The sequence below is a fragment of the Dryas octopetala genome, chromosome 4 (genome assembly GCF_963921425.1).
Source record: "Dryas octopetala chromosome 4, drDryOcto1.1, whole genome shotgun sequence".
In the NCBI taxonomy this organism is placed as follows: domain Eukaryota; kingdom Viridiplantae; phylum Streptophyta; class Magnoliopsida; order Rosales; family Rosaceae; genus Dryas; species Dryas octopetala.
In genome coordinates this window covers 12,320,570-12,346,988 of record NC_141369.1, presented here as the reverse complement: position 1 = coordinate 12,346,988, position 26,419 = coordinate 12,320,570, and the positions used below count along the sequence as shown (strand labels likewise).

Below are 26,419 nucleotides of genomic sequence, written 5' to 3'. Positions count from 1 at the left end.
GAGTGCGCTACTCCTCTCATTACCAATTGGTTTTGATATAATGGAAACAATATATATGTTAATTTGATTTTTGAGCATATTCTTGTAAATGATTCTTGTGTATCAAGGGATCGGGTAGGCTCTTGGAAGTGGAAGCCGTTATTGATGCTATCAAAGTCATTACTACAAAAATGCCCATTCCTGGCGGACAATGCTGGCGGATTAGAGTTGTCCGCCACGAATCCTTAAGAATTCATAGCGGAAGGTATTATCCGACATGATTGATAAATCCTGGCGGTCTATTCCGCCAGCATTGATCAATCCTGGCGGACCAATCCGCCAGGAGTAAGTGAAAGAAAAACTCTCACGCCTCACTCAATCCTGGCGGATTGGACCGCCAGAATTGATCAATGCTGGTGGAATAGACCGCCAGGATTGAGTGAGTGGGAAAATTCCCGCACGAACTCAATTCTGGCGGATTAGACCGCAAGCATAAATAAATCCTGGCGGTCCAAACCGCCAGGATTGAGTACTTAACCTAGCGCGCACCCTCTTTCTTCTTCTCCTTCCTTTTCTCTTCTTCCTCGCGTCGCTTCTTCCTCTTTCTCTTCTTTCGCGTGCTGCTTCTTCCTTTTCTCTTCTTCCTGCTTCTCTTCTTGCTCTTTCTCCATCTTTCTTCCAGCATGGATAGGACTTGGTTGACGATACCGCGACAGTTAGAGGCATACGTAGATGGAATCAATTTGTTTTTGGATCAAGCGGCTGCGAATGGTGTTGGGCCAGATAAATTCAAATTTCCGTGTAAAAAATGTTGCAATAGATATATTTTTGGAAGACAAACTATTGTGTATCATCTTGTTTGGCATGATATGGATAAAGATTACCAAAAAGCTTGGTGGCAGCATCATGGGGAGCCTAATATTGGAGAGCCAAATTTAAAGGAGCTAGAAGATGACGTAGGAGGAGAGATGGATGGCATGCATGATTTTCTTAATGACATTTTTGTTCAATCAATAACGGAAGAAGAGGTTGGGTCATCGACGTACACATCCTACTATCGTAGATGGGCGTCCAGCAGAGGCCGAAAGTTTTTTCAAGTTACTTGAAGAGGCTGATCAAGAGTTGTATCTTGGTTGTAAAGAGTTTAAGAAATTGGAGGCCGTTGTAAGATTGTACCAGATCAAGTGTTTAGGGAGTTTGCAGGACAGTTTATTCACTACGTTACTAGAGTTGGTTAAAAGAATGTTGCCTGATGGAGATTGTTTGCCAGACTCGTGTTATAAGGCAAAGAAACTTATAAATGGGTTGGGTCTCACATATGAGAAGATTGATGCATGTCCTAATGATTGCATGATATATTGGAAAGACACCTCAAAATTGACTGCATGTTTGGTTTGTGGCAAATCAAGATATAAAGATAACAAAGGAGATGATACTTCTAGAAAGAAAGTCTCAGCTAAGGTTATGTCGTACTTCCCTTTAAAATCGAGATTGAAGAGGTTTTTTATGTCGAAGCATATTGCTGAACATATGTCCCAAGGATGGGTTTATGAGGCATCCGTTAGATTCTTCGGCATGGAAGCATTTAGATAATTTGTACCCTGATTTTGCGTCAGAAATTCAAAATGTGCGTTTAGGGCTGGCAAGTGATGGATTTAATCTTTTTGGCCATATGAGCAATGCCCATAGCACATGGCCTGTGATGCTTTCTGTTTACAATTTGCCTCCATGGATGTGTATGAAGCAACCAAATTTATTATTGTCCTTATTGATTCCAAGACCGAGAAGTCCTGGAAATGACATTGATGTATATTTGCGACCATTAATTGATGAGTTGAATGAGTTGTGGAAGGTTGGCACTACCCGTATGATGTGTTTTCAAACCAAACTTTTAAGATGAAGGCTGCTGTGTTATGGACCATTAGTGATTTTCCAGCTTATGGAATGTTGTCTGAATGGAGTACTAAGGGATATAAAGCATGTCCGCATTGCATGGATGATAATGTATCTGAACATTTGCCTGTGAGTCGTAAGATTTGTTATTTGGGGCATCGAAGATTTTTACCAATTGGGCATAGGTTTCTAAGAGAACAAGCATCATTTAACGGTCATCGAGAAGATCGTCAGGCACCAAGACAGTTGAATGGGTTACAATGTCTTGAACAACTATCTAGTTTAAGGTTCACTTTTGGAAAGCATGACCAAAATGCTCTTGTGGGACAAAGAAGACTTCAATTTCTAGAAGTAATAACAGTCAGTGGAGAAAGAAAAGCATATTTTTTGAGTTATCCTATTGGAGGCATTTTTTATCAGACACAATCTCGATGTCATGCATATTAAGAAGAATGTATGTGATAATGTGGTTGGAACATTGTTGGATATTGCGAAGAGGACAAAGGATAGATTGGTTGCACGTGCAGATCTTGAAGTCTTAAATATAAGACATAGTCAACACCCTCGTAGAGAAGGAGATAAAACATTTTTGCCCCCGGCAATATTCACATTGAGTAAAGAAGAAAAAACCTCATTTTGCAAAGTGTTGTCTACTATTCGGGTTCCTGATGGATATTCAGCAAATTTGTCTCGATGTGTCAATGTGAATGAGAGAAAAATAAATGGGTTGAAAAGTCACGAATGTCATGTTTTAATGCAACAATTACTCCCGCTTGCGATACGTGGTGTGTTACCCAAATCTGTCACTATGGTTTTACTAGAGTTGAGTGCAATCTTTAGACAGTTGTGTAGCAAGAAGAAAACTGAGGCAGTATTCAATCAACTAAACTCTAGAATTGCATTGACCTTATGTCAGATGGAGAAGATTTTCCCTCCTTCATTTTTTGATGTCATGGTGCATCTCCGAATTCACTTGGCAAATGAAGCTGCTATTGCAAGACCAGTTCAATATAGATGGATGTATCCCATTGAACGGTAATGGTCGTTTCCTTATGCTTAATTTGCATTAATTTTAGTTTTGATTCTCTAATATTTTTTTTTTCATGTTAAATATTAAAGGTATTTGCAAACACTGAAGCGGTATGTGAGAAATAAGAATCGTCCTAAAGGTTCTATTGCTGAAGGGTATTTGGTTGATGAGGGTTTATCTTTCTGTTCCATGTACCTTAGAGATGTTGATACTTGTTGTAATCGTAAGGGTCGAAATGCAGATGGTATTGGACGTGGAATATGTAGTGGGTTATCAATTTTTGACTCCACAGGCCAATATTTAGGTTTAGGTGAAAATGTGGAGCTTGATCTAAATGATAAGAATCGATGCCACAGATACATTCTTGATAATTGTGATGAAGTAATCCCTTTTAGAAGGCAACATGAGGACTTTTTGAGAGATAAACATTGAAGGGAAAGGTTCACTAGGCGACAAATCATGGAGATAAGAAAGCAGAAATTTCTTGAATGGTTCAAGAAACATGTAAGAATTCAATTACTAAGTTTCTACATCATGTCCCTAATATTAATTTTTACCTAATCTTTCTACATCATTTTTTTCACAGATTAATGCAAGGTTTTATGCTAATGATTCGTTGATATCCGATGACTTGCATTGGCTTGCTAATCCTCCTCGCACACTTGTGACGAAATACAAAAGCCACGCTATTAATGGTTTTAGATTTCGAATAAAATCGGTGGATGATAAGCATAAGAATCAGAATTGTGGTGTATTTGTACCTACAAATATTCCAGGTGGTGTTGGGCAAGTTAATTGCTATGGTTTTGTCACAGATATGTTTCTGGTTAGATATTGTGGTCCTACCGAGGCAGAAGATATGGGTCGTTGTGTGATGTTGTTTAAGTGTGATTGGGTTGATAGTGGAAGTCCTAGGGGTATGAAGACAGATCAATATGGTTTTACCTTGGTAAACTTCAATCGATTGGGATTTAGGGATGACCCTTTCATACTAGCTTCACAAGCAATGCAAGTATTTTATGTTGCAGATTCGATTGAAACAGATTGGCATGTAGTGGTCTGAACGCATCCGAGGGACTTTTTTGATGCATTAGAGGATAAAGATACCGATGATTATGTCATACCAAATCTGGATGATCGGGTACTTGACAATGAAGATATGCAAACAAGGGTTGGCGTGGAAGAGACACCTTTTGATGAAGCATTACCTTTGCCCACTGAATTGGTTAATTCAATTGCTGACGATGAGCTTGATGATGATATAGATGCTTAAATTATTTTTATTTTTATTTTTTTGGTGTTTTTTTGTAATTAAGAACTCTTATGTAATACTTTTTTATTAGTGATTTTTTTTTGTGCTGGACTAGATCCCGTGGTTTTTACCTTTCGAGGGTTTTCCACGTTAAAATATATTTGTGTGTTTATAATTGGTTTTATAGCAATTTAGTTTTATTTAATTAATTAATATTTATGTAGTATGTATTTGGTGGTGTATATATATATATATATATATAGTTAATTATAATTTATTTAGATGAGTGATAATGAAGAACATATGGACGAGCACCACGATGAGCAGGTTGAGGCTAGTTCAAATGGTAAGCTATAGTTTGTTTATATAAAGTTTTTCTTTATTCTATTATTTACAATATTTTTGTCATTCATGTATATTAATTTGGATTAAGATGTAGCAATACCCCAAAGGAGAAGACGTAGTCTCGGAAAGATTAAGTGGGCTGGTAAAGATCATAGGGGTAAAGAGTATTGTGAATTTAGTCCGAGCGGGAAGTGTATTTCTCAAAACAGTATAGAGTTTTCCAAGTTTATATCTTTTGAAGTAAAAGATCCCAATAATGTTCCTCTAGTGCATGATTGGAGATTGGTTGAAAAAGAAACAAAGAACACTTTGTGGGACAGAATACAGGTATCAATTTATTTTTTAAAATAAATATTAAAAGTACAATACCTGTAAATATTTATATATAATTGTTTTTTTTTTTAATCTTTTATGGATGTAGGGCACTATCACTTTTCTTGATGAGGATTTGGTAAAAATGCCCGTGATTAAGACCATGACTTTGGCCATTGCTGAACATGCTTATAAAGAATACAGAGCATATTTGAAAGGGAAGTACTACACTGGCAGGACAGGTCAGCGGCGGTTGAGATGTCCCAATAATGTAGATCCTGTGCAGTGGGCGAAGATGGTGGAACATTGGGATAACCCAAAAACTCAGGTGACAACCTTTAATCAAATATTTAATAATACTAGTATGTGCAATTATGACTAATTTATATTCTGTCTGACTTTTTAGGAGATAGCTGTGAAAAATAAAGCTAATCGTTCTCAACAAACGATGAGCCATACATCAGGATCGTGGACATTTGAACGTCTTCGTGAAGATTATGTGAGTATAGTTAATTTATTTCATCTTATTGAGTTACAATTTTATTTAATTAGGGCACATAAATATATTCTAAATTATTTTTTTTAATGGTTTAAATTTTTAGAAGAAGAAGCATGGAGTTGAACCCGATCCCGTTACTTTCTTTCGTGTCACCCACACGCGCAAAGACAATAGTTGGATTGATGTGCCATCGGAGGAGAGATGGGTAAATATTATACTAGTTTTTTTTTTTTTCCATAGTGTGTATTTTATGTTCTTAAATTTTACTTACAAATTTATCTAAATATTTGTTTATTAGATGTCCATGGAGAGTTCCGTTGACTCACGGGTTGAGTCTGGAGCGGATGACACTTCTGAACTTCGCACAGAAGTGTATGTTGAGAAGATAGGTCCTGAGAGGAAAAATAGAGTTCGGCTCTATGGACATGGGGTGACACCTGAAATGGTGCCTTATCCTAGGGCTCAATCTAGTACTTCTTCTCGGAGATCATCGAAGACAAGAGAAGCTCTTTTGGAGGCACAGTGCCTCAAATGGCAGAATAAGCATAAGGCTGTTCAGGCTAAGCAGGCTGCCCAAGATGAGGCAATTGAGCTGTTAAAGACTCAGCTATAGCAGCAGCAGCAACAAATGATGATGGTTATGCAGCAACAACAGCAGCAAGTGATGATGCAGACACAGACACACCCGCAGAGCTCGCATCCACAACAGCCTTCCGACCAGAGTCAGCCTCCACATTCTCCCTATGGAAGGTTCTCGATGCATCCTATGTACCAGATGCCGTTTATGCCTCAGTCACCTTTGCAGATGCCTATGTATCGGCCAGAGGTACCTTTTCAGCCATCTCTGGGTGGGTCACATCATTCTACCGGTGTTGGATTTTCCGGATTGCTTTCCGGTAATTTAGGTGATGAAGAATTTATGAGACAGTTTAGTCCGCATGGAGGATCAGGGTCACATTCAGCTTCCAGTTCGGGTTTTGCTGCGGGACTTGAGTAGATTATTTTTGTTTGTCTACTTTATCTTATTTTTATTGATGGAATAATATTATTTGACATGTATTGTTAATTGAAAGATTTTATCTTTATTAGTGTATAATTATTATTGAAAATGTTTTATATTAATTAGTTTATTTTATATTAATTATTTCAAATATAATTTTTTTTTATATATATATTCAATAATTCTGGCGGTTGTATCCGCCAGGAAATGATTTTTTAACATATTTTATTACTTTTCCTGGCGGATACACTATCAATGACGGCGGTTATATCTGCCAGGAAAGTATTTTTTTAATATATTTTATTACTTTTCCTGGCGGATACACTATCAATTCCGGCGGTTATATCCATCAGGAAAGTATTTTTTTATATATTTTATTACTTTTTCTGACGGATATACTATCAATGCCGGCGGTTATATGCGCCAGGAATTAGTTAATGCCGGCGGTTATATCCGCTAGGAATTAGTTAATGCTGGCGGATATATCCACCAGGAATTAGTCAATGCTGACGAATATATCCGCCAGGAAAAGTTTAATGCCTTATCAGCGTGAAATGGTATTTCTAACGGATTTAGACAGCTGTCCGCCAGGAAAAGTGTTTTGTCTGCGGTTTTAATGCTGGCGGAGACTCTATCCACCACTGCTTAATAATCTGGCGGATTTAGCTATTTTTCCGCCAGCAAATTTTTTTTCCTAGCGATTTAATTCCGCCAAGAATAAGTGCTTTTGTAGTAGTGAGTGGAAGGCCGAGCTGGAGTCAGATCTTCCATTTTGAGTAGAGGTTGGTCTAGGTTTTCAAGACTAATATCACTATGTCTCTGCTTCAAAGATTATTACCCAAGAGAGATGAGAGATCGATGAGATGAGAGAAGAGAGAGAGAGAGAGAGAGAGAGAGATGTGCATATATATACAGTTGCCCTTCAACACTACTACTCAATCTTTACCTTTCCCCTCTGCTTTGGCTCCTTTCTCTTGCTTGCAATGGTAAGCATAAATTGAATATATTGCCAAGTCTAAATTAGATTGACTATTTACTAATTTTTTATTTTATAAAACAAAAATGAATAGTCTCATTAATTCAATCATATCTCATCTTTTTAACTAATGTCTAGTTGTTGATTGTAAACTAGAAAATTGACCTAAAATAAAAGCTAAAAACAATATTTAAAAAGATTTTATAAACCAAAAATTAAAGGAAGATTCTATTGTAACCCTATAATTTAAGGGGATGGATATCCTCTACTTGTAATGTAAAACAAGATTGGTGTTACAATTTTTTAATAATTATAGCATAGACGTACAGATAGACTCCAGTGCTATATATATGTGACCAATAACTTGGTAGTGACTCCACAATGGTGAGGAGGCTGAATTTTGAGACTTTTCGAAGTGGGATCATCTGTTAGTGCATTGGCCGACAAGTATGAGCTAGTGCCCATGCCCTAGTGGCACACAACGTTGTGCTCGCACATGCCATGATAAGGAGGTGGCGCCTCCACAACGAAGGACTAAGGGCAAAGGGAAATTTAGAATTAGAAGAGTCTATCTTTGGTCAGAACGTTGAGTCTCCACAAATGGTGAGGAGACAACAAAAATTTCTATTTGTGCACAACAATAATTAATGATTAATATAGACAATCACTGTAAGAAATGTGAGCAAAGCACATCCCTCATTAGTGGCAAAAAAATGGAGTGGCAATTGGGAATTTTAGTCTCTATTGTCCAATTGTCACCAATTTTTGTTAAAATCGAGACACTTCAGTCCCTATTGTGCAATTGTCACCTCATTCTATGCCACCAATAAGGATGGGCTTTACTCACATTTCTTGTAATGAATTCTTGAGCAGCATCTATTTCAACGTGAAGTGTAGCATAATTGACCTGGCTATTTGGATGGTACTTGTACTTGAAGGAATGTAGTGGGGAAATGTCAGTATACATATTTAAAAACACTGAAACTTACTAGTACAGGCTATAAAGCATTATCAATAACCCAGCACACACCACTTATACATATCATTGAATGAAACCAAAGTAGACAAAACTCATACCGCATAACATCCATTTTCATGGCACCCATCTCCGTGCTAATTAAGGCTTGTAGAAAATTATAGATAGATCGATGAATGAAAATGAATAAGAATCCAAGAAAGGATAGTAAAAGCTTAGGGCACCAGTACTTCCATGTTGCATTTGGTGAGTGACTTGTGATCCAGATATATATAATGCACTCAAATATGAATCTAAGTACCTAGGTAGCTATAGCGCGCTATAATAATGCTAGAATTAAAGATTGCATACATGTAAAAAAATTGAACAAAAACAAGACCTATAAGAGAAAAGGGAGCAAAAGAGATCGAGAGAGAAATCTGAAATTTTTAAACCATAAATGAAAGGGACAAAGAGTAACCTAAGAGATATGATCGAGAATGATGGCTGAAACTGTGAATAACAAAAATGGGTGATTGGAGTTGAATAGCAAATATTTTTTGTTCTCTCGCTCTATTTCTCTATCTTGCATTGGTGAATGAATAAGCTAACTCTTGACTATTTTGACCAAAATTCAAAAGTAATTTACTAAGAATTAATCCAAGAAAGGCCAGTAAAAGCTTAGGGCACAATTACTTATATTTAAAAAGTTTGGTCTAGTCGGAGTATGATTAATTTGTACATACAACCTACCGAGAGACAAAGTTAACTATATTATGATCGAGGTTTAGATAATTTTGGAGTTTTTGCCTCCCAACCCGAAGATCCTTCTTGCCAATTGATCTCGCCACTGAACGACAATCCCCAATTTCCTTCTTTTCCACTCTCTCTCTCTCTTGTAAGTTCTAAATACATAACTGATAGCACACACAACATAAACACATAAGCATATATACCTTAATACCATTGTAAACATATAATAGACCTTAAGAGATACCAACCTGATGAAGACCTGTCGGCAGCAGTAAGTTACTTCCAGTCAGGATGCACAAGCCTTCTGACCATCACAGTAATCAAGCGGTCACTCACGTATGGGGTAGAGATTAAGACTTCTAGTAACTGTGTGATCAGGGACCTATACTTTTATAGAGAGCCAATAGAATCATAAACCCTCACATAAAGGTATTCTAGGATTCATAGTCCTAATATGACTATAATGGTGTGTTTGGATGGAGAAAAAAAACTTAGAATTTAAACAAAACTCAGCATTTAAGAAATTACATGCTCTAATTTCCTTGTTTGGGTCCATAAATATAGAATTTTGTAAATTCTATGTGGAAAAAAACTTGAGATTTGAATGCTGTAAATTCCAAGTTTAAATTCCACCTAAATTGGTGTCATTTTCAAAATTCCAATTTTTATAAAATAAAAAAAAAAAGTCGTGTCTACCCATCACCTTGCCAATTAATTACAATACCACCACCACTACCACCATGCTGCCACTACCACCACCACCATCGTCACCACCACTGCCACCACCACTGCCACCTCCGCCGCCACCATCACCACCACAACCACCGACACCACCTTCGCCGCCACCCCCACCGTCGCCACCACCACCTCTACCACTACTACGATCGCCACCGCTGCCATCGTCACCACCACCACCACCAACACCGCCACCACCACTACCACTGCCCGCTGCCACCACCACCAACACCACATCCGCCGCTACCACTACAGCTGCCACTATTGCCACCACCGTCGCCACCACTGACATCGCCACAGCCACCACCACCACCACCACCACCACCGACACTGATACTGCCGCCGCCGCCTCCTCCATCACCAATGTCATCACCACCACCATCGTTGTTGCCGTCGCCACCACCATCGCTGTTGCCGTCGCCACCACCATCACCATCACCGCCAATGTCGCCGTTGCCGCCACCTCCAATACCCCAATTTTTGCCACCACCATTTCTCCCACTGCCCGTGGGCCATCACCCCTACTACCATCGTCAACTTACCACAAACATCATTTTTATTGTTGCCACTATCACCATCACTCTTTTATAAAACTATTATAAATTTCGTATTTAAATTCCATTATGATTACATTTATCCAAATAAGAGAATTTACAAATTCTAGAATTTTAAATCACGTCATTTTTAATTCCGTCATTTGTGAATTCCTTAGTAGTTTCAAATTACTTCATCCAAACGCACCATAAAAGATTTTCTTGATCATTGCCTTGTTTATAGCATAAGGCCTTTAAGTAACTAAATCAACCTAGTCCAATTCAGATTAATAACATGTCTAAGATGTACTTCCTAGTTTATGTCGTCTCACTAATAAATCTATTACTTGCATCTTTAAGTGTTTGTGACATATTGACTCCAAGTAGGACAATGCTAAGTCAATTCAATTCTTACATTTCTCTCTCAAATTAATGAAAATTATAATAATCTTAAACTTACAAAAATATATGGACATTCTCAAGTGGAAATCAACAAATGTCCAACCAAACAAAAAGATACTCGTAATGGCCTTAAATAAAGTTCATCTTGATGTGATAAATAACAAATGGAAACCATTTTAAAACTCATGCATACTTATTCTCATATAAACAACATACTTTTGAATCGATCAGTAATATGAAAAATGTATCACACATCATATCATTAACACCCTATAGATATTGAGCGAAATGATTCTATAAGCTTTTGATAACAATGGATTACCATATCATTGTCGTTGTCGTTGAAAGACATCTATACAATAGGGATAAAGGGCCGGGTTTCCTTTATGCAAGGAAAACAACGTATATGGTGTGCAAAAGGAAGAAAATAAAGTACGGACTAGAAACTCAAATCACTAAAATCATTAATGAGTGTCTCCAAAACATTATTACTAAGAAATAAGGTATGTACAAATGATCGATAGAGGTTTTCTTGAGATTCTAAATACCATCAACTATAAATGACATCATTTTCATATTCTTTCACTTTCTCAACATTTTTCTAGAGTATAAGGGCATTGATCCATCAAGGAAGGAAGCTATTGGCATTACAAAAAATGTAAATAAAGGCCACCGTTATGGTTGTACAGAAAGAGGTAGAATTTAGAAACTTTAGTCCCTATTGCTTAATTACCATCCATTTTTGTTAAAATTGAGGTACTTTAGTCCTTAATGCCTAATTGTCACATTTTTCTGTGTAACTAATAAAAGTGACTTTTGCTTACATTTCTTGTAATGTGGACAAATGCCCGCCTCACATGCTTGACAATCTTAAGTAGAATGAGAAGGTCGTGGTCAATCTGACAACAATGCATTTTGATGGAGGGACGGTACAGTACACATTATGAATGATTGAATGACCAAAATAAGCCCCCACAAAGAGGGATCATCTGGATTATATATAGAATCCAGATGCAAACCCCTATCAACAACAATATTACATGCAAACCCCTATCATTTGGATTTGAATTATACCAATGTCATTATTTTAATGAGAACTATATAGCCGATACCAATGCCATTATCTCACTTTGACATGTGAGTAGTGCAGGTGCAATAATGTTGTGCGCAGAACTAGTTACTGGCTGTAATCATGTCAAGTCACAGATGGTCATTTCATAAATATAAACCATCAGAAAAGACACACAACACACATAATTTACTTTATTTCGTAAAGATAAAAGACAAACAGAAGCACTTCTAAAAAAAGGGAAACACAAGCAACACACAAAAACTACAATAAGGAAACACAATAAAAATACAACAAAGTTCAACGTCTGTGTGCTAGTTGGGTGAGATTTCCTAGTCGACGCCAAGGGTGGTCAATTAGATCTTCGATCTTTAAGTTTCAGATGACCTAATCAAATGAGCACGTCTATACCTCTCATCTAATATCAACGAAGTCCAACCTATATGACAAGCATCCACACGCTCATATCGTCCCTCTGCCCTCCTGATCATTTCTTCAACATCCAAGTCGTCATCTCACTTGTTATCTTCGTGCTCTAGCCGCTCGTTCTTATTATGTTTTGCAAAATAATGTATGTCTTCATGATGTAGCCAAGATTATTTGCATCTCATCCTTTGGCGGAGTGCTTTATAATTTTCCATTTTGCTTTAAATTCCCCAATGTCATTTCAAGATCCTTCATGCATGCCTTTTGATACTATGCATATAAGGCATGCTTCTCACTTGTAGGCATCGATATTGTGGTTATATGAGTCGTCCACCTGGGATATATCTCGTCAACAAGTTAATACCCCAATTTACATGTTGTCATTGATAGTGTACTTGATTCGGTGGTTGCAACCTTGTTCTTCATCATCAAAAATAGAAGAGGCATCCAAAATACTTATGTCGTTAGATGACTCAAGGAAACCAAAGTTAGCATGCCAAAACCAAATGTTGTACCCAGCCACTAACTCAAGGACTACATTTGGACTTTGGAGTATTGTAATGCCCTCGATACGCCCCTTATACGCCCCTTGATAGGCCACTTGGCATTTTTCCCACTACCAGTGCATGCAATCTAGATTGTGGAGCATGTTTGGAAAGCCACGTTTTGCGGCTTTGCACAAGAGTTGCTGAAGATTGGCCGGTGTTGGTTTGTGGAGGTATTCATCCCCGTACAACCTCGGTATCAATCTGATTAACCTCTTGAAAGACTTAAAAAAGGTGGATTCAGCAATTTGCATCCCTTCATCCAGAAGATTAGTTGGGATCTTGTTGACGAGCATCCTCATTATTGTAGTCACCTTTTGGTGAGGCATACATCTTCATTTTCATTACCTTCAAGTCTTCAAGCCTTTCTTTGTCTTCTTCAAGCTTTTTCTCTTTAGGTAGTCCTCGAGTCAAAAACCTTAGTCTTTCTTATTTCTCCACGTGATCAGCTTTATCACCCCCGACTTTGGCGCTGAGGACCTATTCGTCCACCAGTCATCAATCCAAATCTAATAGCTTTATAGCGTGGTGGAGGGCGAGTCCAATTCCTAATTTCCGTCACTGAAGAAGGCAAGCTAGATCAAGGCCGGAGAGAGGGAGGGATCTGGGTGGGTTGGGTTTCTGACACGGGGGAGGGAGAGGGATGAGGGTTGCGGGGTTAATGGGATTATGGGTTGCTGGGCTTTTTTTTTCTTTTTTTTTTTTTTAATTCAATTATTTATTTTTTTCTATTTTATATCATTTTAAATGATTTTATTGATTTTTTATTACTTTTTGGTCCAACGTGACTATTTTTAAAAGCTAAGTCAATGTTTAGTGGTGGGGTCTGGTATGCCACATCAGCACCACGTAGTCAGATAATAACCTTTCTAATGGTCAGAGTAATAAAAGCACTCAGGTAATGCAATATTAAAGTTGATGTACTCAAATAAAACTTTTTTAGCACGAGGTACCAAGTTGAAAATAAAAGTATAGTTGAAGTATATAATTGTAATTTACCCTAATTATTATAGATAAAAATAAAAATAATTTTCAAAAAGATATCAAACTAATTTAACGAACCATAAATTTTTCTTGTCTAATCCAATCTAATTCTTTGTACTAATCCAATTAGTCCTACATGCCAAACGGATCCATAATGCACATAGCATAAGACTCTTCTTTCTTAGCATTACATATCAAGGTTAATATATTCTACTTTACACTTTCTAAGTTTGGGTTATGTTTTACTTTGCAACATGATCTTCAAAATTCTATAATATATTCTATCTTTCAAATTCTACTCTTTGTTGGTTCGGCTGTATTTGACTACTTTTTGGAGACATTAATTGTTCACGTAAAAGTTATGATGATCCAAGTTTTCTTATGTGACAAGGGACTAGATGTTCACATTAGTTTATGTTAAAGCATATGTCATATAGATGACATGCATGGATAATTTGGGCGTGAAATGAGTATTTGATTTTGCAAAAATGCCCTCAACATAATTCAAGGTAGACGCATTGCATGTGCCACATAAGATAACGTGTGAATCTCATAGCTTTTACGTAAGCATATAACGCTTTAAATAACAATCAAACTAACTGAAGGTAGAAATTGAAATATAATTTAAAATTAAATATACATTATAGAGTTTTGAAGGTCAAGATTCAAAATGAAAACCGATCCAAATTTTTTTTTTTGCCACTAAAAACGATCCAAACTCTTTTTTTTTTTTTTTTTTTTGGCCACTGAAAAAAACGATCCAAACTAGAGGAAACAAAATGTAATCAACCCTACATATTACATACATCTTACAAGTGGGTGGCCACCAATCCTACACGTGGTTAAGAAATTAAAACCCCGCAACCAAATACTACCCCGTAAGAAAACAGTCGAGCCCAAGCCACCTACACAGCCTACTTCAGAAGCTGAGCTTTGAGTCCTTCACAGCACAAAGAAACCTCAAGAGAAGTGCGAGAAAGTGAGGAAAAGTTGCGAAATCAAAACAAGATGAGCAGCGAGGCCAAACCCAGTAGCGCAACTGGAGGAGGAGGCGGAGGAGGAGGAGGGTTTAGGGCGAGAATGGAGCACTACTTGTACAGCGGGGACAAGAAGCACGTATTCGCCGGCATCGTTATTATCAGCGCCGTCTTTGCCGTTCCTTGGTACCTCATGAATCGAGGTTCGTATATCTCTTACTTCTCTTTCTCACTCTTATGTTTCGATTCACACGACGTCGTTCTGGGGTTCTCGAAGAATTGGTGGGTGGGAAAATGAAAATGAAAGAGAAGGGATCAAAATCAAAGTTTGTATTTTGTGGGTTTTCATTTGATTGGTAACAAGAGAAAACGAAAAAATTCCACTGAAATATGACTGCGAAGTTTAGGATTTTCATATTTTTTTCCTAAATTTTCTTGGCAACCAAACAGTGAAAACGTATCAATTGGGTCGAAGTGGTTCTATTCCACATTCACCCCAGTACACAACTCAGTTCAAATAAAAGTCACTTGACTCGATACTGCTTATACCATAAGATTTGAATTATGCAATAATAATAAGATTTTTTATATATGCAAGTAAGGTGCAGGGTTCTTAGAGCTATCAGTTACAAATCCACAATCATTTCACATTGCCTTGTGGGTTTTTTGGTTGCTGTTTACTGAGTGCTCGAGCCTCCTTATGTATACAGTTAATAATTTGATTTGTATTATGGCTATCTGAGTTATGGAAGATACTATAATTTGCATTCATGAATTAGTATGAAATTGTGCAACATAGTAATTCTTTTCTTTTTGGTTTGTTTTCCATGTAAAATATCATATCTAGGCTCAATGGCTCATGTTAATATGCAAGTTGTCATATAAAATTTTGGGCAACCTGTTCAGTTGCATTTTGTTTTGCTTTGCTGTCGTGTAAAAAGGAACGGGAAAAAAGCCAGCAACTTTCAGCACTGTTTTCGACAGAATACATTGTGATTTAATCATATTGTATGGAAATACATGTCACTGTTTTCATGGTAGTTTCTTAAACAAAGTATTGTCTTTTTCAGTTGGCATTGAGTGTGCTTGATCAGATGATTATAATGTACAACTTTGCCTTGTATGAGTGGGTTCATGCTCCGTTATCAGACTTAGTTTTGGTTACCTGCGGATATAGTAACCATTTTGCCTATATGTGTTTCCTATGTATAAGGTATTGTTGCAGCTGGTATTTATCTTCTGAATCTAATCCAGTGTTGTTCACTCCTGTAGGGGCAAAGCATCAATCTCATCAAGATTACTTGGAAAAAGCTGATAAAGCAAGGAGTCAAAGACTTTCTTCGGGTTCATCTTCAGATAAATGATTTGAACCTGTTCTTGTTTGGAACTCTTTTTGTAACTTTCCTTTGAGTTTTTCTTGTTTGGTTGGAAGGTGCCATAGGTCTTTGTTTTTTGGAACTCTTTTTGCCTCTTCAACCTGTTCTCCAGAAGAGTGGCTTCTCATGATCAATTAGGAGTAATATCTATTTTTATCTTCTTTTTGATAATTGCAGTCCATGAGGATTACATTTGAATAACCAGCTAGAAGAAAACTTACATTTTTTGCCATGTTAAGCTGCATCCATGAGGAATGCCTTTGATTGCCAACTAGCAGCAGACTTCTGTATCTTATCATGTTGAGCTGCAATATAAAGTAGCTGTTGATTAAATACTGGAGAGTGTTCAGATGGTTGAACCCAAAAAGAAGCTCTGCCTTATTTTTATTGAAATTGGAAGAATCTCTTACAATTATTTGGTTTTACAAAATGTAGCAATATGCTAGTAGTATGGATGACCTAAATAAATTTGAATTGCGACTTTGCTTGTTTCTGTTATCTAGCAATCGTTCCATCCCTAATTATTGCTAAGGTTCAACCATGCATTTTGGGGAACCATATGCCAAATTGTTATACTCAAATTTTGTGTTGCTAATTTCTCCATCAAGGTCATCACCTGTGAATTTAGGTGATCTGAAGGTGTTTGGCAGCATGGCTTTCATTTTTGTGTGGGTGTCAGCTTCCAGTTCCTTTCGATTTTTGTTTGCAGATCATTGTGCAATTACAGTTGAATTATCACCAGCGGGATTATGAACATTCGTCATGTTGATTGCATGATCTGGTCAATGCAATTGACGGTCAGGATGTCACGTAGGTGAACAGCGATATATAATTAAATGTCAACTGCATTCAAATTGGTCAACTGTATTGCCAAGGTAAAACTGGGGGGTAGAGGAAATATAAGCTAGGGAATTGTTTCTATACAATGCAGGCAGGTAAATAGAATAAAAATGTTAAGAGTACAGCAAAGGGCAAGAAAGCTTAAAATTATGGTCAAGTAACCATTAGATAGAGGTTTGTGCGTGAGAGCTTGTTGCCATTAAATAGTTGTCTACTTATTGTAGGCTTCGCAGTATCAACTTAAAATAGGAATTTGAAGTGAACACTCAAGTAAAGGCTGTGTGTCCAAAGACCCAAGAGTTTCAATGTATAAGTCCAAATTTCTATACTTTACCACTGCAGCTAAGATAGATGTCAACAACTTATATCTAGCAAGTCTTTTCCTTTACATTCCATGGACTCTCAACAAGTGATATCGCAGCTTTTTAGGTTAATCTTAATTGAAAGAGGAAGGCAAGAGTGAACAAACAAATCCACTATTTTCATCAAACACAGTCGTCTAATCGCGCATGGAAAATTATGAATCACAAAGTAGTGTGAGACCTATTGTAAGATCTACTTCACAGTCTTTCAAGAGTGCATGGACAATCCACTCTATTTTATAAAACAATTCAATATTAGTCCGGCTCATTTTCGGGACTTAATATAATTGGAAACCAACAATAATGCATAGCCTTCACTTTGATGCATTCGTTGGTGCCTAGTCCTTCTGTTTGGTGTGTAGGCTCTACGCAGCCTTATTTTTTTGCTATTCTCAAATGATTTACATAAAGGATGTGATCTTAAAAACAACAAGGGATAACTTTTCCATAGTTTTGTTTTGTTAGAAACTCAACCCTGAAAGGTAGTGGATTGCACTGCACATACTTTTTACCACCAGGCACTGTGTGCTGCAAAAATGCCCGTTGGCATACCCTCATTGACATAATATGATTTATTACTCTATACCTCCAAAATTTTCCATTGCCCACCACTTTAAACACGTTCATCTTTTGTTCTCCCCCCTTGTCCGGAAAAAGGTCATGTATTTACGAATGAACTATTCATTTTCAGTGAATTTACATGTATGTCATATTGTATGTAATCCCTTACAGTTGCTTATGAATCAAATTGAAACAATTGATCCATCCAGCCAACTTTCCATTTAATCTAGAAGGTACAAAAACAACAGTAATAATTTCTTTCTCCCATTTATAATTCCTTCATTGAAGGTTCATTTTACATCTATAGTGGCATCAGTCTTCTGTATTTGAAGAACCACACAAATGCAGAAAATATGCAAACTCCAGTTACTCCTGTAATTATAAGTACCCATTTAAATGCACCAGGGTCATCAAACAATGGTATTGTGAAGTTCATCCCAAAGATTCCTGCTACAACCCCAAATATAGCAACAACGAAAGTTGCAGTTGTGAGTAGTAGCTCAAATTGAATCAGCTGATTTCGGACATTATCCTGCGAGAAAAAACTAACTGGTGTTAAATTTCTGTTCCCGTGATATAGATAAATTCAAAGAAACAAACAAAAAGTTACATCTAACATCTTCTTAATCTTTGTGGTGTCATCTGAACCAGCAGAATTAATTGACTCAAAAAAGTGTCTTCTATAATAATTGCCTCCAAAGCAATAAGATTATATACCCGATGCAATATTTTATCCAGGCATTTTTTTCTTTTATTTTTCTCTATGTTCAGTAGCTTAGAACAGTGCTTTAGGCAACATTTGAGAGAAACAACAAATATTAAGGAGAAAAGAAATAAACGAGCCACATACCAGCTGAATGTTAATGAAATCTTCCGTGTCATCAATGTACTCTTTCAACTGAAACACAAGAGAGAGATAACATAAGATTGTATTTACCCAACTCAAGTTAATATGACAAGAGGAAGATAAGATATAGTCATTTCTATATATATTCCGTCAAAGTTCAGTAAAACAAGTGCTTCTACACATACCGACGTCAGCTTATTCAGGGTGCTATCAATGACAACAAAGTATGCTTCCAGCAACATCTCAAGCTCTTCTATACTCTCTGTAGTACTTTCTGAACTCCTCATGCTTTCATGTCGACTCCTTGCAATGCTCAAGCTTTTCTCAAGCTTTCGGGAATCGGGAGGTGAAGATACAGGAGAAACAGGAGCAGAAAGAGATGTACCATCATTACACCGATACCCCATCACAGATTGATCACCATAAAATGAAGACTCCATACGACTTTTCTTCTCAGTAAGGTACATCTCGGCCATATCTCCATCATCATCCATGAGCTGCTCTATTTCATCCCGAACCTAAACAGGTGCAGCTCAAAGGTTAGAAGACAAGTTTTGGTCACCATTTGGTTGATTAAGCAGGCTGAAGCTAATATGTGAGATGAATATGCAGTACCTTCTGAACTCTCCGAGTCAAGGCCACGAGTCTGCTCTTCAATCGACGCGCACGTTCCAAGTTTAGCGTACTGATCTTTGACGTGAGCTCATCTAGTAATGGATATGCTTCAATTTCTAGTTCAGCTGCCTTTAAAATATGCCATTATTAAATGAGTTAATAATTGCAGAATGTTTAACCAACAAGAACATGATCAAAGTTCAAACTACCAATGGTGTCTTCAAGTTTGTAAAGAGCATTAGTAATCTTATTGGAAATATACAGAAGAAACATGATCAAAGTTCAAACTACCAATGGTGTCTTCAAGTTTGTAAAGAGCATTAGTAATCTTATTGGAAATATACAGAAGAAACATGATCAAAGTTCAAACTACCAATGGTGTCTTCAAATTTTTAAAGGGCATTAGTGCTCTTACTGGAAATATACAGAAAGAAATCCACATTACTTCTTTGATGAGAAACAAGATTTTATTTAAATACTACTGATAAATCATACAAAGATACAAAACAGAGGACAACCTGTTCGCTGAATACCAAACCTAGCAACAAACTAACAAACATGAGGAATCTATTTTAACAAAATATCCCTCCCCCTATACTACAACAGCCCTCCAATAAGAAGAAAATAGCAAAAGTTGGGATTTCCTTAAACTCTGAAGAGATAAAAACCCACAAGGAAGACCAAATATGATTCTACCCGACAAATCCTCCACCCCACACGGCCATAACAGTAAAAAATCCTTGTTTTTCTCTCCATCCACACTCCCCAAAACATGGTCATCACTCCATCAATCCACATGTCATTTATGTATACCACTGATCTGACAGCCCTACCCCATTTGGTGTATTATGTGCCTTGACAGGCTATGCAAGTGCACCCAAACCCAAATGAATATTCCAACATTCATACAGGCATATGCTTAACGGTTGTTGACATATTATACCAGTAAGTATTTCATTGACTGAAAACAAGGCAAAGTACATAATTTAAAAGATCAATGAAAACTTCAGCTTTCTTCAACTAGTGAAAGAATATGACCATAATATTGTTTGACAATCATATCAGTAACAAAAGGCATGAAAAAAAAAATTCTAATAATAATAACAATCTTTGATATGTTAATAACACTTGACAAAACAGTATACAGACTTTTGATCTATGAGTGTAAAATAAAAGGCTAGCAGAAGTATGATTCCACGTTAACTAATAGTTTGCTAAAACGGAAAACAAATTACTAATTTAGATGGATCACCAGATTTCTGGGACCAAACGTACTGTATAATTTGTAAAAGACTTAACAATTTTAAATGTAGCAGTGAAGGCAAAGATTTTTTTCACTATTTCCACATCATGTGTCCTGGCCACTTCAGAACGTCTGGGTTCAACACAATATGACAAGGATATTGTTACTGTGGTATGCATTTCCACTGTCTCGCAATTACAATACAAGTCTTCATAAACTATTAAATGGTCATCTTAATATGATGATATTTATGTTATCTGTTCAATCAATTTCTAAAAGGCAAAGGTATATGAATATTCTGAGAAATATTACTCAAATAAATAAACATTCATCACCTGCATATAATAATGAAGAGGGATAGAGAACCTAAATTATTGTGCTCTTCTACACACCTGAGAATCAAGAAATGTACAGGCAGCCTCCAGAGCAACTTCTAAAGCCCTAAACTCAAAGGGCAAATAATCAGGTGATGTGCTCCCAAACACATTATCAAAATTTCTACCCCCCCTCCTCCGGCTCAATTCAGAACCATCAGACTGCCAAACATCACCTACCCCATTTGTTGTCAATCTTCTCTGTAGCTCCACCACATACTGCAATACATAGCTATCAAGGGAATTCAAAAGCAGAACCTCATCGGCGGTAATAATACACCGAATCTGCTCTAGATTTACAACTATAGCTTTCTCTCTGCCAAGAATGGTAGAGGGGTAAACGAATAGAGGATCAAGCAGACGTAGATCACGGGCAGGTAGATCACAACGACGCATCATGGTGAACTTGTCAACCTCGATGATCTGAGAATTCCCAGATGTATCAACACGAATCCAAGATCGAAGGCCCTGGCCCCGCTTCTTCAGCCCCAGAACATCCACACCTTGGAGGGGTTGCCTTCCAAAGGCCGACGGTCGATAAGATTGTTCCCGAAGGTTTATAGCTGATGCAGGTTTTGGGACTTTTGGTGGAAGCAGCCGCTCTTTGAGGTCATCCATTACCTATGAGCTCTAAATGCTGCAACACATGAAACAAATAATTAAAAAAATAACATTTATTCCCAATTATTACACTCACAAAGAAAGTAAGATACATGTACTTAAACTTTCTCGACTGTCTTTACGTATTCGATTACCGAGACCGTTGATTCAAGGCTTTCATGTTTGGACAAATATTACATTCTACGGATCATGTGTGCTAGATATGATTGATTACATACTGAAAGATCAACCTCAAAATACAATAAAGAGACTTAATTCATAAAAATATCAAAGAAAATAAAGATGGGTTAAGCATATGATTCCACAAAGAATGACACCGTACATGTTCAACCTCAGTCTTTGCACATCCATAGCAGGCAAGAAACTTATACAAACGTTGCAATTCAAAAGCAACTTTAAATACTCCAATTCCCAGTTCCACCAAAAGAAAATGAAAGGCATCAGGAATCGAAGCATAAATTCAATAGCAATGGTGGCTCAATGTCTACAATCCCAGTTTCCAGACCACAAATACACTATAAAAACATAACCCAGATACGTGTATAAACATGTGAATTGATAGCAGAAGAAGAAGAAGAGGAATAGTCACCTGCAATGAGAAAGAAAATCAGGGTTTCTTGCAGCTGGGTGCGTTCGGTTCTCCCTGCTAAAAAATGAAATTGAACCGTTTTTAGGAATGGAATTAGCAATTGAAATGGAATTGAAGCCCTAAATTCAGAATCAGAGAGTGGGCGAGAAGGAGTAGTACCTGAGAAGCGAGAATTTCAGCATGCCCAAGTGAGCTGTTGATTGAAAGTCGCGGTGGGCAATCAGATGGTTTTCGTTACTGGTTTTCTGGAGGAGCAACCATTGATAGAATCTTGTGTTTTGGAAACAATCTCAGTTTTCAAAAAGGAAAAATAATAATTAACAATTTTGATTTTGATTTTGTATTGTACACGAGTCCAATGAGTGAGTTTTGTCAGATTTTGTTTCTACCCCCTATTTAAAATGGGTACGTTAATTACGGGTCCTACTGCTCCACTCCTCCTTTTACATAATGGGCCAAGCGGGCCTTGAGTACAAGCTTAATGATACCAACACTCAAATCATTTATTTTTGTGAGCCCAATCAAAATCTAGCCACCCATGTCCAAATTTTTACATCACATCAACATCGACATCTAAGTTATAAAACCAATAAAAGAATTCGACCAACATCGCATGTTTCCAAAACCCAATTTGTTTGGCATAGACTTCGGCTTCACTGTGAAGCTAGCAGCCACAGGTGCGACACATGCATTCGGTGATAGTGTATACTGTGTAAATAAGCAACTTAAAAAAATATACATAAAAAATCTAAAAATACCAAGAGTAGGAATATAACTATAATATTGGAGAGAAACTTCTCTTATCACTAGGATGGAGAGAGATAGCATCCCCACATTCTTCTCATTGGTTCTCTCTTTTCTCTCACTCACTTTCTCTCTCTCTGCCGTTTTAATGAGAAGAATGTGAGAATGTTACCTCTAACTATCTCAGTGATAGGGAAGTTTTTCTCCAATATTATAGTTATATTCCTACTCTTGGTATTTTTAGATTTTTTATGTATATTTTTTTAAGTTACTTGTGTGAGTTATTTTCATAATATTGTAAAGAACCTCCTTTCCTTATCTAAAGAAACTATTAAAATATCTAAAAATATCAAGGGCATCACCAGGCAATTTTCAAAGAGAACAAAAGAAAAAGCAATGCTGAGGAAGTGAGAGACAGTGAACTATTATATATAATGGTTATATATGACTTCTCTCTAATAACGTGTGTGTGAGATCCACTTTTATAAAATAACTCACAAACAAGTTATATAAGAAAGAAATCATGTATTTATGTGACCGTTTCGCATAGGAATTTTTTTTAAATGACATTTGATTAAGTCGGAAACTAGGAATAACAAAGAAGATTAATATAACCCTGTGTGAGGATGACACGTATAATTCGAAAAATATCATTTAAAATAAATGGAGATAAAAAAAAAAAAAACCCAACAAGTGTGAAGAAAATTCTTGAAAACTTTCATTTGTAAATGCGGGCATTGCCTCAGCTTGAGCTATGTACAAAAAGGATAATTATATCCTCACTTAGTCACTTCCACTATATACATGAACAACCCATCTAGGTTGTAATGGATTTGGGTTCAATCATATGTTGATTAATTACATTTGTTTTCTTTAAATATAGGGATTAATGTGGGATGTGTAGTCCCTAATTCCAGCTCCTTCCCATCCCATCCATTCTTCCCACATGTCCCAATCCGGATCGTTCATTCCTCTCATGGGCTCATCATCTCCTTCATCGTACGACTCATACATCTCCGATGGAGTGGATTCTTCTCTCAAATTGCTCATAACAGTCTGCATAGACATACCATAGAGAAATCAATTAGACAATATTCTTCAGGGACCACAACATTTGATAAAAAATCATAATCAGAAACTTAATCCAGGGACCCAACACCTAATACCACAAAGAATTTCTTGCAATATATATAAAAAAAAGATGCTGATAATATACATATCTTTTTTTTGTGTGATGAAAACATGCTGATAATTGATTGTGGCATGGAGCCTCATTCCATCAACATTATTGAACTTTGTCTTGTCCCCCACAATTCACAAAGATGCTGATAATTGATCATTAAATTTCAAAGTTTTATAAAACTATCAAAAGTACAGTTCCATATCACCAACATGGTCCTCACCCAACGCAAGAGGGTTAAAAAATACAAAAAGTTGGGAAACAAGTGGTTCACGTACCTTTTTTTTCCTTATTTTATCTATAAATAATAAAAATGAAAACAAAAAACAAAAAAATAAAAAACAATATCTGGGACCTTAATTTCTTAAGCATATTCGATCGAAGTTAAGTCTTAACACCATTCGATCCCATAAGGACAAAAAAATTTGCTAATTTCAGTTTTAACACCAGTATTTGTTTTGCAGATGACCAGTCAAACTTTGCTCATAATTGGTTTTATTGGTAGCCTCAAAGGAAACAAAAATCCTAAAAACAAAAATCAAACTAATTCTATAAAATAATTCTAGAATTATTAAAACTTTTCTCAAATTTTAGTCACTAATTGGCATGGCAGGTAACGCGGTAATATCTTGTTAAAAATAAATGTGTTTTAAAGTGAACTTAAAACATGAACAAATAAAATTACGTGATTGGATCCAAAATTTCGAGATTTGATTCGGTGTCTTTAGCATAACTCTAAAGAAAAAGAACCAAATTTCTTCTAAACTAACACCTAAAACTTTTTAACCGAAACAAAAAAACACCTAAAAAATTTAGTACAAGAATATTTTCATTGTAATGAGTACATGTATCAAACATAAAACAACAGGCTTGAGATATAAATTAATAAATAAATAATGCCGGACAAAAATAAAGAAATTTAAATAATAATGATAATAATAGAAGAGGGAAGGCATAGTGTTACATACATCATAAGCTTCATTGATTTCGTGAAACTGAACCCCACAATTGTTTCCTCTGCAGACGTCTGGATGATACTGCAATTGATCAAACACAATCAGCCAACAAATCCCCCACAATAGTGTTTTTCACAAACTTGATTGTAAATTTGATTGTTTTTTTTATAAAAACCCTAATAAATAGGATCCCCACTAATTACCCAAAATATGAGTACCACAAAATAACTACCATACAAAAAAAAAAAAAAAAAACCCATCAAGAAAAAACAAGAAACAGAAAAAATAGCTCCCAACTCTTAAGAAAAGAAAATAAGCAACATGAATGTCTAATTTTCTGCCCAGTAACACACATTATTCAAAATCAAATAAAAAGGGAAAACTAAAAAAACAAAATAAATAAAAAAGAGGATTGGATGTGAATCAAACCTGCAAAGCGAGCTGTCTGAAAGCCTTCTTGACCTCAGATTCAGAGGCACCAGGTTGGATCTTCAAAGTCTGGTATGGATCCATAACAGAAGAAGAGACACAAGAGACCATGACCCTGTTCACCATCTTCTTGTTCCTGGGCTTATCCTTGAACAGAGTCCAGGAAGACCCATTGCCCCAAATAACCCCAGCAGCAGCAGCAGCCATTGACGCAACCCAGAAAACCAATCAAACAAAGTCAAGAATCCAAATCTCCAAAAACCCAACAACACCCACAAGACCTTTCTGTCTTTGGCTACAAGAACCCAAAAGTTATATATATAGACAAACGGTATTTGAAGCTGAATATGGATCAATGGGCAGGGCAAACGGATTTGATTTTGATGGAGTTGGGAAACAATGAGAGAGGCTTTATATACTAATGGTGGGTTGGGTTGGCTTTAGGCTTTTTCCTTGAAAGTCAAATCAAATTTTGGTGAATAGAATAATAGATATATAGAAGAAGGGATTAGTGTTCAAACAGGAAAGTGGGTATGTATTATTTATAGAGGGAAAAGGAGAGACTTGTGAGGTCCTTATCCATTGGGTCCGTTTTCAGGGTGACGTGTATCGTCCTGTTTTGTGGATTAGAGAAAAAGAGAAAGAGAGGACCCTCTCCTCTCCCTCTGTAGTGCTTATCTGTTTTGGTCCGAGTCATTTTTGGTGACCTTTGTTTTGGGTTTATCTTTCGAATATTCTTTTTTTTCTTTTCCAATAATGCTAAAATTATCCAATTTGTTTATGTGAATACACGTTATATATTACTATATTACTATATTAGTACCTTAATCAGTTAAAAATAAGGATAAAAGTAAAACCAATAATGTAATTATTCAAAACGATATTTGTTTGTGTTATTATGTTATTGGATAAAAAGTAACAACGAGCACTATGCATATGCATCACACAACAAATGCTATATTTCATCAATAAAAGACGCTAAATTTAAATTTTTTATTAATAAATCTCATAAAACAT

The 26,419-nt window shown here is 36.5% G+C and overlaps 4 protein-coding genes and 1 pseudogene across 5 annotated transcripts; 3 read left to right on the top strand and 2 right to left on the bottom strand.

Annotated features, from left to right (window-relative positions):
• Positions 1 to 662: 662 nt before the first annotated feature.
• Positions 663 to 4,175, top strand: LOC147286917 (uncharacterized; annotated as a pseudogene).
• A 261-nt stretch (positions 4,176 to 4,436) lies between these two features.
• On the top strand, positions 4,437 to 5,923 carry LOC147286916 (uncharacterized). Its single transcript, XM_086240852.1, has 6 exons — positions 4,437 to 4,500; positions 4,594 to 4,826; positions 4,921 to 5,139; positions 5,218 to 5,310; positions 5,414 to 5,515; positions 5,609 to 5,923. Exons 1-6 carry the CDS (start codon positions 4,437 to 4,439, stop codon positions 5,921 to 5,923), a joined length of 1,026 nt encoding a protein of 341 aa, XP_086096978.1.
• An 8,672-nt stretch (positions 5,924 to 14,595) lies between these two features.
• On the top strand, positions 14,596 to 16,514 carry LOC147286915 (GAG1At protein). Its single transcript, XM_086242227.1, has 2 exons — positions 14,596 to 14,868; positions 15,938 to 16,514. The coding sequence occupies exons 1-2, from the start codon at positions 14,697 to 14,699 to the stop codon at positions 16,027 to 16,029; spliced, it is 264 nt and encodes an 87-aa protein (XP_086098353.1). The 5' UTR covers positions 14,596 to 14,696; the 3' UTR covers positions 16,030 to 16,514.
• A 1,524-nt stretch (positions 16,515 to 18,038) lies between these two features.
• LOC147286914 (magnesium transporter MRS2-1) lies at positions 18,039 to 22,468 on the bottom strand. Of its 2 annotated transcripts, none has more exons than XM_086239657.1 (7): positions 22,253 to 22,468; positions 22,094 to 22,147; positions 20,902 to 21,520; positions 19,267 to 19,395; positions 18,837 to 19,169; positions 18,655 to 18,702; positions 18,039 to 18,336 (listed from the first exon to the last, which is right to left on the bottom strand). In XM_086239657.1, the coding sequence occupies exons 3-7, from the start codon at positions 21,499 to 21,501 to the stop codon at positions 18,106 to 18,108; spliced, it is 1,341 nt and encodes a 446-aa protein (XP_086095783.1). In that variant the 5' UTR covers positions 21,502 to 21,520; positions 22,094 to 22,147; positions 22,253 to 22,468; the 3' UTR covers positions 18,039 to 18,105. The 2 variants fall into 2 exon arrangements, with proteins under 2 accessions (XP_086095783.1, XP_086095782.1); XM_086239656.1 differs by having other exon boundaries at positions 22,094 to 22,150; positions 22,253 to 22,467.
• Positions 22,469 to 23,533: 1,065 nt separating this feature from the next.
• On the bottom strand, positions 23,534 to 25,905 carry J8 (Chaperone DnaJ-domain superfamily protein). Its single transcript, XM_086240137.1, has 3 exons — positions 25,403 to 25,905; positions 24,986 to 25,054; positions 23,534 to 23,893 (listed from the first exon to the last, which is right to left on the bottom strand). Exons 1-3 carry the CDS (start codon positions 25,607 to 25,609, stop codon positions 23,711 to 23,713), a joined length of 459 nt encoding a protein of 152 aa, XP_086096263.1. The 5' UTR covers positions 25,610 to 25,905; the 3' UTR covers positions 23,534 to 23,710.
• Between the last annotated feature and the right edge of the window lie 514 nt (positions 25,906 to 26,419).